Source organism: Hyperoodon ampullatus, assembly GCF_949752795.1.
Source record: "Hyperoodon ampullatus genome assembly, chromosome: 11".
Taxonomy (NCBI): domain Eukaryota; kingdom Metazoa; phylum Chordata; class Mammalia; order Artiodactyla; family Ziphiidae; genus Hyperoodon; species Hyperoodon ampullatus.
The window spans coordinates 4,836,903-4,853,539 of record NC_136924.1 but is presented as its reverse complement, the minus strand read 5'-3'; the positions used below and the strand labels follow the sequence as shown (position 1 = coordinate 4,853,539).

Sequence of the window (16,637 nt, the reverse complement as noted above, 5' to 3'; positions counted from 1 at the left end):
AATGTTTGGAAATTATTTTGTGGACAGTAAGGATACAAATAAAAGGTACTGTTAAGGTGTCTTTAACTCCTCTTTAAATGAACCATTCTTTTTTTTTTTTTTTTTGCGGTAGGCGGGCCTCTCACTGCTGTGGCCTCTCCCCCTGCGGAGCACAGGCTCCGGAGCACAGGCTCAGCGGCCACGGCCCACGGGCCCAGCCGCTCCGCGGCATGTGGGATCCTCCCAGACCGGGGCACGAACCCGCGTCCCCTGCATCGGCAGGCGGACTCCCAACCACTGCGCCACCAGGGAAGCCCTAAATGAACCATTCTTATGGAGAGATGTCAGGGCTCCTGGGAGAGTAGGTGGTGAAAGGAACAAGATGAAACTGATGTTTTAAAATATTTTACCCAAGTTGGAAAAGTGGTATTTTCCCGTTGCAGAAGATGACATGGCAGAAGGGGAGACCAGGGGCGACTGATTGCCAGTGTCCTGCAGTCCTCCAGTAGAATGGGAGCGTAACCACTCTTTGCCCTCTTCTTGGTTGGCCTGCCGAGATGACGGGGTATATCTGCAAAACAGCACAGCTAAGACACTTCAGCACATCTGCAAGGGCAAGGCAATATTGAGACGAGAAAACAATTGAGAGGAGCTTACTAGTCAGACTGAGCAACATTCTCAAACAGATTGAATCTAATTATAATTGCTTAGTTCTTCCAGATGATTTGACACCATCTGTTTGAATCTCACAGGGAAAAAAAATAAAGGATTTTGAAAAGAAAATTATGCTTCTGTGAGATATGTAGTTGAAAATCATAAGCAGTGAGCAGACAGCCAGGTTAATTGAGAAGGGCTCAAAAGCACAGTGTTTAGAAGGATATGAAGAGGGTGGAAAAACAGACTAAATATGGCGGACAGTAGTAGGCCAGAAGCCAAGGGAATTGCAGTGATGCTCACAGTAAGACATAGGAAATAGAACACAAATTGACAGATCATTTTTTTAAAAAAAGGAAAAACACTTCTTTGGTTAAAATGCCACTTGACACCATGTCTGGATCTTCTTTTAAAAAATGGAGAGAGAACTGGGCTTACTTTATTGGAAAATAAATTTCTGGAATGAAATCTTAGAATGGAATAATTGCAAGCTGTTTGCTCTTGCTAAGAAAGTGGAGAGGAGGAGGATAACAGAGAAAGACCTATTTGGCCAGAATTCACATTTTCCAGAGTAAGTCAATTCTTAGTACCAAAGAGCAGTCGACTTATGTTCATATAGTGTTGTATCTCTATTCATAGTTCCTTCCATATCTTCTCATCAGATAAAAGTGTACAGTAAAGGATGGCCATGCATTCGATTTTCATTTTATTTTTTATGAGGAACTGAATAATTATTTTGATATTATGATGTAATACTAGACTAATTCATGTCTATATTGATCTGATAGATACCAGCACTCCTGAAAAATAGAAAATAAAGCTCTTCTGAGTTTTTACCAAAAGGATTCTTTAAAAATTATACCTTAATTACAGTATTTGTCATCTGATGATGAAAATATGTTTTCTTTGATTCAAATTAGAGCATCCTTCGACTTTTCAACATTCACTGACCACATCTGTAGACTATATGGGGTGAGGTTTTGCAAGCATATGCCTCCAAGATGTGAATGTTAGGAAAATTAAAATTTTTTTTTAATTTTCAGAGGTGAGTTCTGAATTCGACTAAAAGTTGCTGCCCCCCAAATAATGGCTTTTACATTAGATTTAATTTACTGAGTTTTGGCCTCTAACAAAATCTCTACCTGAGGGCCATCTCACCAACTCCTCAGGCCAGAGAAAACATCAGGATTAAAAGTGATTTCATCCTCAATGTCAGGTGCTTCTTCGCAAACAAAAAAGGAAAGAGGTAAAGAGACAGCACAAAAAGTTTACGTAACAACAGAGAAAGGCAGCAATTGTGCTCAGAGAAATATATACCTTAGTCCCTTTTTGGGTAGTGTATTTCTGTCAAGCTGCATGCTGTTAAAACAAAGAAAACCCCTAAGGACATAATGTAAACAAAATTTCGAAATTACACATCCAACATAAATGGTTCTGTTTGAATTACACAAAATAAACCTTTTTGTAACACATATTTAATGCTTAACTCATTGGAAAAGGCCAACCAAAGGAGAACAGATGTCCATTGTTGTGACACCTTCGATGATAATTTAGTGACAGGACTGAGAAGATAGATTATATGTTAACATAATTCTCCTCTAGATTCTATTTACCTAGTCCTGTGGTAGTTTTTCCTTCCCCATGCAAATAACTAGACTTCTGCTATGATTTCACATGCAGGAGAATCATAGAGGTGGAAATAAGAAAGATCTTCTCTGCCTAAGTTAAAGTGACAACTTCCAATGGACAGAGAAGATATAAAACACCTTTTAATACTTATTTTTTGTATTTAAACTATCTTCAATAAAAATAAAGGCAGATGTAATCCCACTTACACATAAGAGAAGAAAAATAATACATAATATCTGCTTGAAATGTAATGTTTCTGGCATCATTTAAATATTTTAAGGAAATTAAACGATGCCACCTTTTAGAAATTATAAATTAGATGTTTAAAAGGCTATAAGTTTTCAGTTTCTATTTTTAAAAACTCCCAATTGGTCTTAGAAGGGGAAGAAAGAATGTGTCTGGAGAAAATGAGAAGTGGCCTTCCTAAAAATAGAGGAAGAGGGTGTCAACAACTAGGTGGGATAAGTCTAGGAATTTCTATTATAATCTTTGATGTGGCTAAGCAAATAATAAAATTAATTTGAATTTGCAGAATGATACATCTCTTCCATTAGAACCTCAAGTGATCAAAATTAAATACACATGATATGCATAATGGGGATGATACAACATGAATGCAAACACATTGACTTGAAATTTAATCACTCAAAATCAAAGCTAAAATGTTTTCTTCTATGTGTACTCCATTATTTAGCACTGCAATAGAAAGCATCCAAAAGCATCATACAACTTTTACTTTATGTTTTGGGAATGTCCACATAGGGTAATTACTATATCATGTAGAGGCCAGTTCTAGCATACATCTTGACTATAGATATGTTTTTAGTAGTGTAGATAAACCAACAAACAAAAAGGAATCATACTGAACAAATATGAGAGACCTCTAAATATAAACTACACAATGCTGAAACATTAATACAGTCATAAGCCATTTTAAAAATTATCTCTTTCATGTGTGCAAATTTATTCAATTTTAACATTTCAGAGTACATTGAAAATAGGCATTGTTTTGCCCATGTTATTAATTGTATAAACATTATGTGTTTGTATGATGCAGAGAATTTAATGAAAGAAAAATCAGGAAAAAATTTAAGTTTACCAATATAAGTTAAAACTTTAAGCAGAAATATCTGTTTGAATCTGGATATTAATGATTTTATAGTATAGACAGTTTTCACAAACCCTGAAAAGTCGAAAACTCCTACGCCTGCATAAGTGAAGGAGGAATTTTAACCAACAGTCTGAAGAAGACAGGCACTGTTTCAGTGCACGGTTATAAAGGCAGGGGAGCCAGATCTGATAGTTAAAAGCAAGCCAGAAATTTTAAAATTTGGCTACAACTTTAAATTATTTTTAAGGTTTGGTTTGGTCACAAAAAACAAAATGAACAAAACAAATGTGAACTATTAATAGTTATAACCAAAGGCCACCAATGATCTAGAGCAGTTAGAGGAAATATTGTTAAAGAATTTGTTTGTTTGTTTATGATATTTTAATGAGAAGAAATTTAGACTAAAATTAAAATCTGAATGAAAAACTATTTAACAGTACTAGGATAATGAGTATCAATAAAGTCTTCTGAAATCGTAGATAAACAGGTAAGTCATGAACTTACATACATCTCTATTATATCTTTCTAATTACTTTGTCTTAAATATTACACTTTGGCACATTTTCTCTTAGGCATGGCTCTTTGGTTTCCTTGATGTTCCCAACATTCTGCGGACTTAATTATGATTAAGCCAGGATCTCTGATAGGATCTAATTTTCTCTTCAAGAGATCATAAAGTTCTTGGGTGTACTTTAAAGGATTAGAATAAATTGCTATTGCTTGCAAATTTGTTCGCAAGAAAGAAAAAGCACAATTTCTTATATCAAAAATTATTTCAATCTAGTAATCTATTGGAAGAAACTAATTAAATATTTATATTATATAATATACCTATGAAGATGATTTGCTTTTCAGTTTAATATTCATCAATATATTTTACTAAGAGTCAAGGGCAGAATATTCATTTATTCAAAATTAATTTATTTAAAATTTATTTTAGAAAAATTATTTATCTGGCTATTTATAATACATCCACCTGTAAAACTGGTCTATTTCAAAGACTGAAAAAAAAAAAGATTTGCTTAAAGAGAATACGTAACTGTATATTTGCCAGTGTATTTCTATAGTGAGACTATATATATATACTGACTTCTGCTAAAATATTTATCAAAGTAAAAAATTAACATTGAATTTATGTTGCATAAAACTTATCAATCTTAACATCCAGTTTTATTTGAGGGTTACTTGGTTACAGATAATTACTTGACCATTTTTCTGTGTTTTTAATGTATCAATGCCGAAGAAGTAGGTTGATGGTTAAATGGTCAACTTGTTGCAGTCATATTCATGATTAAAAACTAATCAGTATCTTGGAGGTTGATTCTGGTTAACAAACAATAACCTATTTGCCGTGTGCTTAGTTGGAGGTGATATGTCAGCATCAATAATAGACTGAACAAAAGTTTGGGAAAGGTATCAGGCATTTTCAGTGACCAGTGGTGCTTTCACAAATAACTCAATTAAGATATACAGCCAAGACCATTTCTGAAAGCTTTAGGTGTGCCAAGAAACAAACAGCATTAAGTTCATCAGGAAAAAAGGGGCAGTTTTAAGACGTGTGCCTGAGGGAAAGAGTCAGTACCAAAATATCTGAGAAAGGATTTTTTAGGGAAGAGAATCTAGAGCCATTCTGGTCGACAGAGATGCTTTCTGGTAAGTATATTAGGTAAGGAATGCCTCATTATGGTCTTCATTTTAAGTTTAGAAGAAAACAGTAATTCATTAAATCAATGAGAAACACCTTGTAATGTGGTTTATTTTTAAAGGGCTTAGTAAAAATGTCACCGGTGTTGTAATTTTCTCTAAGAATTCATATCTGAAAACTGATCTTTCTTCCGCTTCAACTAGGATTCCCAGTGATCCATTTGCTATTTTTCCATAGAAATGCTAATAAAGCCAATTGAACATTTTGCTCTGAGCATAATTGTAGAATCCATTTAAATTTGGTCTTTAAAAATGCTGAAATTATCCTAAGGAGCTGTGCTGCCTGGAGCTCAAGCCAAATCATCGACATGTCTTGAGAAAACATCATTCAATACATAAATACATGCTATGAATTTTACTTAGATTGCCTATTGGGTATATATGTATGCATTCATATTAAGAAACTAATTATTCAATTTTTTATGGATCCTTAATGGTTTTTTCCTTCTACAAACTTGGTAATGAGACCAAAGAAAAGGCCCAGCCAGTCTCATCAATCTGATGTCCCTCTGCAAAGTGGCACTCCCCCTGAAATCAAGGGAATTGAGCGGGGTGTGGGGAGAGGTAGGCACAGTGCAGGGAGGGGGGGTGAGGACTTCATCGACGCCTCCAGGAGAGCTCACCTTTCTGAAAGAGTAGATCTCACACTACCCGTTCTCATGAGCAGGCTCTGCACCTCGTGAGTGCCTGTGGTCAGTCCAGACAGGGAGCCGTGGTGGCTGAGGGGGAGGTCAATGGACTCAGAGCTCGTATGGAGGCTAGTCATGGACTGGTAACTTGGAGTGTCCTTGCTGCCAGCAGAGGAACTGCTGAGATTGGCAGCCCACACGAGACCACCTGACGTGAAAGAGTGAACCGATGCTGGGCTGGAAGCCAACGAGTGACTTAAGCTTATAACATCTGTAGTTAAGTCTGAGGGTTTATTGAAGAGAGGGCTGCTGCTGCCACTTAGCCCACCAGCACTGCCCATGCTGCCCGTACCAGACGACGGTGATTCCAGACTGCCTTGCCGCGCTAATGTGGTACTAGGACTGGGCATTACAGAGGAGGATTTCACACCCTCAGTATTAGGTGCAGAGGCAGATTTGCCACCTGCCTTGGCACCAAACAACCTAAAAGAAAAACAAATAACAACTTCAGTTGTTCCGAGAAACTAATATCCACATTTAATATTTAGGGTTACAGTACATAGAGCCAAGTGTGCTTTGGTGGACCGAGCTACCCAGCACTTCCTGTCTCTATGTTAATGAACTTGATAAGCTTGAACTTCTAGTGCCAAAACTCTCTCATATCGCCAAAAGGGTAAGTCGGTCCTGGGCTGCCACCCCAGTGGTGGGGGGACATGGGCCAAACAAAAGGAACTGTAAATCAAACACGAAAGTCCCTGGTTTTCACAATTAAGCGATCATGAGAATCTTTTGCAAAAATTAAATAGTTTGCACGTACTGGCTGCTACCTATTTACAGAACCATTATAATGAAACAACTTCTACGCATTCGGTATATAACATGTAAATTATTTTTCTTTTCATTTTTTTCTTTTCATGTTAACAGTTTATTCAAAATCTAAAAGGAATGCTTAAGGCAAGGTTTAGGGGTTATGTTGTATAGCTGGTGGCCTGATTGACTTTCAGAGAGCATTTGGTTAGAAACAGTATTGGACACTGACAGCGACATGTTGGTTTGTCTGTATTTTCCCCCAAGAAAGACCAAAGGGTTTTATGTCAGTTGCCAGTGCTATTCAAATACATATCTGTAATAGTGATTTGAAACACAGTTGGTGCTAAGTTAGACGCTGGAGTTTAGTTCAGAAAACATTTTAGTTTTGTAAATGAAGCAGATGATATAATCGAATTTATGTAAATATGGAAATAAAGTGACATGAAGTAATGGCATCACGATGACTAATTAAGTTGCAGTGGAATCCATATTTCCTATAGTGAAACATTTTGTGACGAATATGAGAAATTGTTTCATAGGTAAGGGCCACTGGAGGGCACCACTGGCTTCTACTTAAGCAACAGAGATATTTACTCCCACTACTAGCGACTATTCTTTGCAACGCGAGGCAACATTTCAAAAAACCAGCTCTTCAGGACTAATATTGCTACTGAGAGATATAAAACCTCTAGGTTTTGCAAACAGCCATGTATCTATCTGAGATTGCCTGAAATATAAAAGTAAATGTTTCAAGACCCTTGATATCTCCCAGATATCAAGGTTCTTGGGTTAGTCAGTATAATAAAAACATTAAAAATACTTAACATGTCATGAAAGACAAATCATACTCTATCATTTCATAGATGAGGAAACAGACCCAGAGAGGTTTGACTATTTGTCTCAAGTCTTGCACTGTATGTATTTTCCTGCCACTTAAAACACATCAGTATTTAAAACAGTAATATCTCTCGAAGGAGAACTTTGCATATTCAATACCAAAGACAGTCCCGGTGCAGAAACCAAGTCCTGCTGCTTATCAGAGTCATATCAAAGAGAGCTGATGAAGAGTTAGAAAACCTAGCCCATTTCTTAGTTATAATCCTGTATCGAACATCCAAAGTTTTTCAAATTCTGTCAATCATATCATACCTTGATTTTCATTCATATGTCAAGATATGGTACTATATACATCTGTCCATTGTGATCCAGTACTGTACAAGGAACACAACTTCATCCACACTCATGATCATCAGCTCATTAAGAGCCAGCAAGATAATATAAACACTAGAAATGAAAACCAATAGTCATAAAGACCTATTACGTTCTATTTTATTTTTAACTGTGGAAAGATGAAAATCTATGGAAATTTTGCAAGCTGTTTTATCACTCCCCTTAGGTATTGCCATCTGCTTTTAAGTCTCTCATAAATGCTATTTGTGTTGCTAATATGACAATGTTAGTGAAACTACAAAGTTGAAGCATTTCCCAAAATGAGCGATATTTCTTTCACTAGCTATTTATATCATCAGCTTCATAAAACGCATTTTACTCAGAAACTGAATAAAACATTCTAGATATATGTGTCATAGAATATATATACTTAGGACATATATGTTTAGGATATACATCTTTTATACGATAGGATATAGGACACATATATATCCTAAGATATAGCATTTTATATTTTCTCAGCATCATTTTATGCTTTCTTACCTTCGAAACGTAGGTGAGGCAATGTCAGGATACTTGGACCCTGGCTGCCTGAGCCCTTGTGTCCCACAGGCACTAGCAGACGTGGGGCTGGATTTGGGGGAACCAGACAAAGAAACACTCTCTGAATCTGAGACTGCTACTTTTTCCTTTTCCTTGTCTGTCTGGTTGACAGTGACGGGACTCGAGCGCCCTGAGGCGATCTTCGTGGGTTCTCTCAGTTTCGAGGTAGTGGCACCAGCTGACTTACTGCTGACATTGGAATCTATACTGCTGGTGCTGGATCTGTGGCCACCTCGGCCGGGAATGCCACTGGTGCTGGATTTGGATGGGCGGGGCAAACTGCGGTATTGCAGGGAGGTCTTCGAGCTGACATGCAGCACAACATCGTCCTGATTCTGTGAACCGTCCAAACTGGTTTTTCTCCCGGCATTTGACTTCCCACCGATGGCAGCAGATTTGGGGATTTTACCCAGTGTTGCTGAGCCACTTGTTATGGTGGCTCCACTGCTTGTGATCACGGCAGATGACCCCACTCCACCTGGCTTCTTAAATCCAAAAGAGCCAGTGGCCGTTGATCTTCCAATGCCTGAGGGGGGCTTTTTCCCCTCATCACCACTGCTTTTTCCTGCATCTGAAGGAGACCTCTGTAGAGTCGATCCTTTCAGGGGAGTTTTCCCTTTCTCAGAAGCTTTGGCATCATCAGTTTTCCCTAATGAGTGAAAAATACACACATTTACGTGCCTGCACATTTTGATTTCACAATATTTCTTTAAACAAAGTGTAAAATGTGAATACATCTTTATATTACCTCAATTCCTAAATATTCAGTTTTAGATTTAAATAGGCATGTCCTCTTAATACATTCAGAGGATTAACTACAAAGCTATAAAAATATGGCTGTTAGAGGAAAGCGAAGAGAGATCAAGGAGATAAAATGAAAACACCTATTTTAGCTATTTATTACTGCCTTCTATCTTGCAACTCCCTTCCTTTATAAAGACAGCGCTTAATCTCATCAAACTAAGTGCTCAAAAAGGAATTCATTTGAATATCTCTGAGATGATTGTATTTGGAGTACCCTGTTACATCAGTACTTCAGGTGGCACTATTTAAAATGAGGAACCATTTTTAAAATAGGGAGAGAGTCTTTTATAAAAAAAGGAGAGTACAATTTGCACAATTCTTTCACTCTCTTTTTGCATCAAGTCTAATTCAGAAATGATGTTTCAAATCTCCAGCCTTCCAAGTAGATTAGAGTGACTGCTCTTGCTCTTAGAGTTGAAAGTGAAACGTAAGGGCAGAGTTCACATAAATATTCCAAACTTTCTTAAGAAAGTCAGAATGAAGGCAATCTTATGTTTAGTAGTAAGTAGGCTTATTTTATTTCCACATGATCAGAAATGACTGTGGCAAAATAGACACTCACCATATTATGAGGATGCCCTCTAGAGGATGCCTGGAATGTTACATTCATGTGGATGCATATGACAAAGCATGTGAAATTTAGCAGGAAGAAAAATCTGATTTAATTAAGAAAAGCTACTATGAAAGACAAAAAGATCGAATGGAAACAATAAAACAATTTGGCATAACAGCTGCCAGATGACAAGCCTACCAGGGGTCTTGAGCGCACTGGTTCCAGCTTTTTGCCTAGATGGTGCTCCTCCCTGGGCTGACATGCCTCTTCTCCAGGAGCCTGTCTGTGAAACAGACAGGGAGGCTTTCTGCCCTGCCTTGTCAGGGTCTTCAGGAAGTCCGGAGGAAATGCCCTTCCACTTGCCACCTCCATCCCCATGGCTATCAAAGTCCTCCTCTGTTTTTTTCACCTCCTCGGTACTATCCCAGGGCTCATCTGTTGCAGATCGTTTCTCTGAATCTGTCTTCAGCTATGAAGAAAATAGGACAGAAAAACTTTGTGCAGAAAAGTCTATCAAGTGTGAATTGGGCCCTGGAATGTCCTTTCAGACAACTGGTTAAAAAAAAAAAAAAAAGAAGCAGTGATTTGTATTTCTAAACAGTTCTGAAGACTCCTCTGTTTTTTTTTTATCTCTGTCTTCATTTAAGTTTCCTTAATTTTAGCCCTATAATTCTCAATTGCACATATTAGAGAATGCCAGAAGAAATGTGTGCAGAAAACCCCAATTGAACATTCCAGAGAGGAAGGCACTTTCTATGTCAAATCTAACAAGGAAAAGTAAGACAAAATAAAACTTAATTACCTAATATTCATTCTCGATTCACCGTTTACAAGAGATCCAGCAATGTGTCTCAGAGATCAGTATAAAATTAATCAGGAACTATCCAAAATTAGACTATTAAAATCATTTTTGGAGTTCTAGACACACATATTATTATAAAGACAGATATGGCAACATAAGGCTTTCTGGGTTAGACTGTAATCAACTGAAAAAATACATATACATAAGCTGCTTCAGTTTATGCAATTCCTTCAGATTAAGAGGTTGTGCTATGTTTTAATGCAATGCAACATAATTTGGGGGAAAATGTGGCAGAAGCCCTGGGGAAACAGAGAGGGCAATACTCACCTGCACGTTCTTTCGGGACGGGGCAGTGGCGTTGGAGTAAGAGCTGACGGAGGATGTGGTGTTCAGGTCATCAGTGCTGATGTTATCCAGGGTGTCACTGAGGCCGCTGCTCACCGAGCTGCTGTCATCCCAGCTAAAGGCAAAACAGGCAGCAGTAATGAGCTAAGCACACGAGGCACGATGCAAAAGTCACCCACACTCCCATTTAACGTGTCACGCATTGGGAAGAGAATTCTTATTTTTTTAATCTTATGATGAAAAATGTGCACTTTCCATTTTTGGAAAATCATCCTGCTAAGAACTGAGCACAAACCTGAGAGTAATCTTATCGGAGGTTTGCTAAGAATCAGTGTGTAGAGCAGATCCAGGGGAATGTCTGTAGAATGAATGAAAATACTGCTACAAATACTGCATGGCATCAGGAAAGAAGAACATTATCCATAACCTTTTTGTTCCCCTGAGAAGGCAATTAGGAGTCACACAGCATTCACCCGTTGTGTTAAAAATTAAAAACAAAACAAAACAAAAAAACCGTGCTTTGGTCAGGAACCAGAAAATCATTCCTCATTCTTTCTCCTACCAATAACCATTCCCATTCATTTACCAAATCTTGGAAGATTGAGACTTATTCTATCATATCTTCCCTCCTGCCATTTCTGGCCTGGGAAACGTACAATATTCTTTTATCTGGCCTTCCTGTCTTCAGTCTTTCTCAATGAACTTCATCTGCTAAATTTGGGTCAGTGCTCGAATGTTCACATCTGATGTCATTTCCTTATGTACCACTCTTCAAAGACTTCTCTTTACCAAGGTAGTAGATTCCAAAATGTAATGCACCTGCCCTGCGAGGTGCACAAAGTAATCCCTTGGGGCATAAGAAAAATATCTGAAATTCTGAATACATCTGTTCTTAATCTAAAGAAGAAGAAGTAAAATAGGCTATATTAATATTCATGTGCAGGCTAACATAGGCACCCTCACTTAGTCAGTGTGTCAGAAGATGCAGAAATAATGTAGGGTGAGCAGGGTCACCTGAATGAGAATGGGAGCTCCACAGGGTGAAGGGTTGAACCATGGTTCTCTCACTTACTGGCTGGTTCTCAGTCTCCTATGATACACTGCTGCTCACCTGCACTCTATTCATTGAATGCATGTAAACTGGATACAGATATTAGATACAGACAAAAGTTAAGTCTCATAAAATAGACAAGTGGCTTTAAAAAATCGCCTGCAAATAATCCACATATTGAAGAGAATATTTGTAACAAAAGCACAAGCTAACCATAAAGGAAGGGTGAACTGGTAACTCTTCCTGCTCTGCTATGTGTACTTTATGAGTCTCACCATACATTCCAAATAAAAGTGAAGTGTTGAGATCATGTAGCAAACCAACTAGAAAAGTAATTATCAAGGAGAAAATTTGAAACTTGAACTTATAGAAAATATCATTAATGATGATCTCCCCCAGGTGAGTGTTTTGCTTGAGATATTAGCTACTGAGAGCTTAAAACATGATGACCAAACACATTTATAAATCATATTATTACCAATAATAATTGTATTTTTAATGACAGCAAAAGAGTATTTTGTATCACTGTAGCAAATACCTGCCATTTGCGGCTGCTCAGATCTTTTGAATATCTTCCCTACATCTTATTTTGATAATTTCCCACATTATGAGTCTTACCTTCCGAAGGTAGGCTGCAAAAATCTCACATTTCCAGACTCCCTTATAGACAGATATGACATATAACAAAGGGCCTACAGAGTCACAAATGTGAAAATCTTCTGGCAAACACAGTAACAGTCATTCAATTTTTCTCTTGTAAACACTGGCAGATATCTGGTCTCTACTTCCAAGTGTCAGAGGTGCCAAGTAGAGGAAGCGGTGATGCCCTAGAGCTATGGTTGGCTAAGCACCTACAAAGAGCCTGGTCCTCCAATCACCCCAATTATTCAGAGAGCCTTCTTATATCACTTCATTCCTTAAATTAGATAGTAGATTCTGTAGTTTGCAACCAAGAACCTCTATCAATACATTCATAATTTAAAAAATATTATTTCTTCTTTAACATATCTTTACATTTTTCATGTTTATATATGCAGTGTAATACATATATTATCTTCTCATAGGAATGCATGCATACAATCATACAATTATAAATATACACACTTGGGCAATCACTAGTCTAAAGCAAAGTTCAGGCTCCTTTAAAAGACATACGAGGCTTTCCATTATGTGGCCCTAGCCTACCTCTTGAGCTTAAACTCTTTACATCCCCTGCCTCACTTTGTGCATTCTGACTTAGAGCTGCATTCAGTTCCCATCACCATCACATTATTTCCCACCTCTGTCTTCAATCAAGGTACTCCTGTGCGTACCTGACTAACCCATACTTACCTAATAATGCAGTTCTAGCATCCATCTTCTGGGAAGCCCCTTTTACTTGCCACTGTCTGGATGAATTAGGTAGCGTCCCCTCTGCACTGCCATAATACTATGCAGACTTATAGGACTGGATTTAGCACATTGTTTTATAAATCTGTGTCAAAGTGGACCATTAGCCTGTGAGTTTTCTAAGCACAGAACTGTGGAGTATTTTTCTTTTAATTTCTACTATTTATGGCAATGACTGACATAAATGTTGAATAAATTCTCATGTTTTATTGAGATTAAAAGAAAGGCAGTTACAGAGGTAATCTTTCATAGTCATATGAAATGAATTTTTAAGAAATACTTACCACAATATATTCAGTACTCAAAGAGCAAAATTAAACAAAGAGGAAATTTTACCTTTTTTAAAAAATGAATATTTTTAAAGTAATAATTTCCCTGGCAAGGAAGATAGAATCAATATTTCTAATAATAGCTAAAAATATTTCTAAAATATTTCTAATATTTCTAATAATAATGTAAATCCTAGCATTAGCGACGAAAAGTAAATGCATCAACTCTTACTAGAATTTAAAAAAATCAGTTGTTTTAAAACCATTTAAAGACTCAGATGAACACAATGACTTTGTAGTTAAAATGATATAAGTGAAAGAATCCAAAATAAGATATAAAGTTTCAATCTCTTGATAGAAAAATAAAAATATATCAAACTAACAAACATCATAGACATGAAGAACAAATTTCCAAATTTATCCTGGTGTAATGTAAAGCACAATGGATTCCTAAAATTAAAGACTTTCACTTGAGCCATTTTTAGAGGGGCATAGCTAGTATATTCACTTAAACTTGCTATTCTGATCTCCCTATCTCACAGAGTAGTGTGGGAAGCAAATGAATCATTTATATGAACCATCTGATAATACTTTACATTTTTCCATCTCCTCAAACTGCTTTACCTCTAAGATCTCAAATTCTGCAATCTCATGTTTTGATCACAGTCTTCTACACTTCCGGTGCTCTAAAATCTACTGACTTCCTAATTTTTATGTCTAGTTTATAGCTACTTCCTATTATCTATTTTTAATGGCCTTCTTGTGTTTTTTACTCCACTGAGCTCTTTACCAAATGATGCAGGATCCAAAGATGCTGGAACAACAGGATCGCAAAAGTCATAATCTAACCAGTACTCTGTTCTAGTTCTTGCCCCCATAATGGTCTTCCATACCGGTCCTGTCTCTATGTTAATTAAACATGTTTTCTCCATTATTATTTTGGAAAATGACAGCAAATTCAACTAATCAGAATGACTAATATAACAATATTATTGTATATTTCATAATACATAATAATTATAATGACTGAATGCATATAGATTCAAGTTATCTAACCTCAGGTGATTTCTCAGCGCTACTAAGAAATTCTGCCTACTCCAAAAGTGGTTTTCTTCAAATTCCAAAGATATAGCTTTGTTTCTCTCTTATCCCTCTGGATTCCAAGATCTTCCTCCTAATACTTTAGTGAAACTGCTTTCATTGAGGTCAATAAACCCATGGACTGAGTGCTTACTATGTGTCCTACTCTTTTAAATATTTTATATAATCTAATGCCAAACAAAACCATGGGACAGGCATTGTAAAGATAAAGGGGTTCAGGTAGTTTGAATGATGTGCCCAAGGCCCATGATGGAGCTGGGATTTGAACCCAGGAATTATGTCCCAAAGCTTGGTCAGTATTCCACTCCCTTGCCTCCCATCTTCTCACCCCTTTTACCTTGAAATACACCAATGATGTGCCTTTACAGGCTCTCTGCAAACTTCACCAGTCCACAGAACCCTTTACTTTTCTCCTCTTCTTTGGGATTCCTTTGAGTTCCTCAAAAGTCAGTACTTAATCTTAACTCACCTTAGACATTCTTTCTTGGAAGTTTCTTAGTCTTTCACAACTTCAATATCACCTCCATGATTATGACACTCAAATTCACATCTGTAATCCAGACTTCTTTCCTGATTAATTGATCAGCATTTCCAGCCTTCTACTGAACACTTTCTCAAGGATGTCCTGTCAACATCTCAAATTCACTCTACCTAGATTCCATCATTTCTCGTTAACAATTCTTCTCCCTTTCGGTTACCGACTACCTGTTTATCCTTCTGCCATAAAATATTAGTGTTATTACCTCTCTTCTCTCACCTGGATCCACTGTTAATCAAGTTGTCTCTAATCCTTGAAAATCCATCTCAGCTATAGGTGACATGGCCCTCCTTGTATTCCACATCGCCACCGTGCATGCCTGTCCCTCCTTCCATAAAAGCTATTAGTAAGAATCTGCTCTTATTCATTAAGTGATGAATAAATTATAGCTCCTCTCCTTTGAAGAACTCACTGCTTATTGTGGAGGTCAGAAGTTTAAACAAATTGTTATAATACAAAATGGTAAGTGTTATAATAGAGATGAATGTTAAGTGTGTGGCAGGACAGAGCCACTACCACTCATTCAAAGAATTCAAGCATTTCTTCATGACAGAGATACTGCAGAGTGATCAGAGGAAATAAATGTTAACCACTGTATTATAGCATATATCACTTGTTACAACATAACCACTATTTTGGTGTTTTTCTATCTTCTTGGCCATAATCTGAATTACCTGAAGCCAGAGACTGTGTGACACTCATCTTTATAATTCTACCATGCAACATGGTGTCAACTATTGAATAGGTGACTAGTAGATGTTTGTTAAATAAATGAAGCAGTTTTACTTAGAATACTGCTTCTATCCAATAAAGTTAAGTCGGATTGAATGCAATAATAAATGTAGAATTTGAGAAAAATGTGTTCAACATATTTCTCTGCTAAACAATCTTAAAGGAACAAATTTTGATTGATGACAACATCATTTTCCTTATCTTAAGGTTCTGTGTTTTGACTTTCATCTTTGGTTTTGTAGAGCCAGAATTCTCCCTAGGTAGGATGTAATTAATCTTGCTTATTATGGAACACTTAATTAAGTTAAAAACTTCATAGAAAATAGTTTTTCTAACTGACAAAAATGTTAATTTACTCACATAATTAGCCCTGAGTAGTATGTCTCAAACCCATCAATATATTTTCTTCATCCTTTCATTTTTAAATTCCTTAAGTGCTAAGAATTCTTGACTATATTCTTTATAAAAGGGCAAGTCTTTATCACCTCCAAGTTACAGATCTATTGATCTGCTAAATTCTTCTCAACAACCTAGGACAGCTAAAAAATTACAAATCTGAGTATCTTATCCACATAGTTTGCATTTACACACTGAGTTATTGCCAGTTTTAAAATATTATGAATAAAGCTGTTAAGAACATTCACATACATTCCATTTATGTGGCATTCTAGAAAAGGCAAAACTACAGATATGTAGGACCGATCAGTGACTGCCAGTGGATGGGGGTGTGGGAAGATTTGTGGTGGCTGTTACATGACGATGCA

General features: G+C 36.9%; 1 protein-coding gene across 3 annotated transcripts in view; it reads right to left on the bottom strand.

Moving 5' to 3' along the window:
* NAV3 (neuron navigator 3) overlaps positions 1 to 16,637 on the bottom strand; it is a gene marked incomplete at both ends in the record, with an annotated part of 371,484 nt that overhangs the window by 84,231 nt on the left and 270,616 nt on the right. For all 3 annotated transcript variants that reach the window (XM_079715629.1, XM_079715630.1, XM_079715631.1), the window contains 6 exons: positions 390 to 550; positions 1,951 to 1,992; positions 5,701 to 6,189; positions 8,230 to 8,938; positions 9,845 to 10,115; positions 10,776 to 10,908. In XM_079715629.1, coding sequence (XP_079571755.1) covers positions 390 to 550; positions 1,951 to 1,992; positions 5,701 to 6,189; positions 8,230 to 8,938; positions 9,845 to 10,115; positions 10,776 to 10,908 — 1,805 coding nt within the window. The remainder of the gene's footprint in view (positions 1 to 389; positions 551 to 1,950; positions 1,993 to 5,700; positions 6,190 to 8,229; positions 8,939 to 9,844; positions 10,116 to 10,775; positions 10,909 to 16,637) is intronic.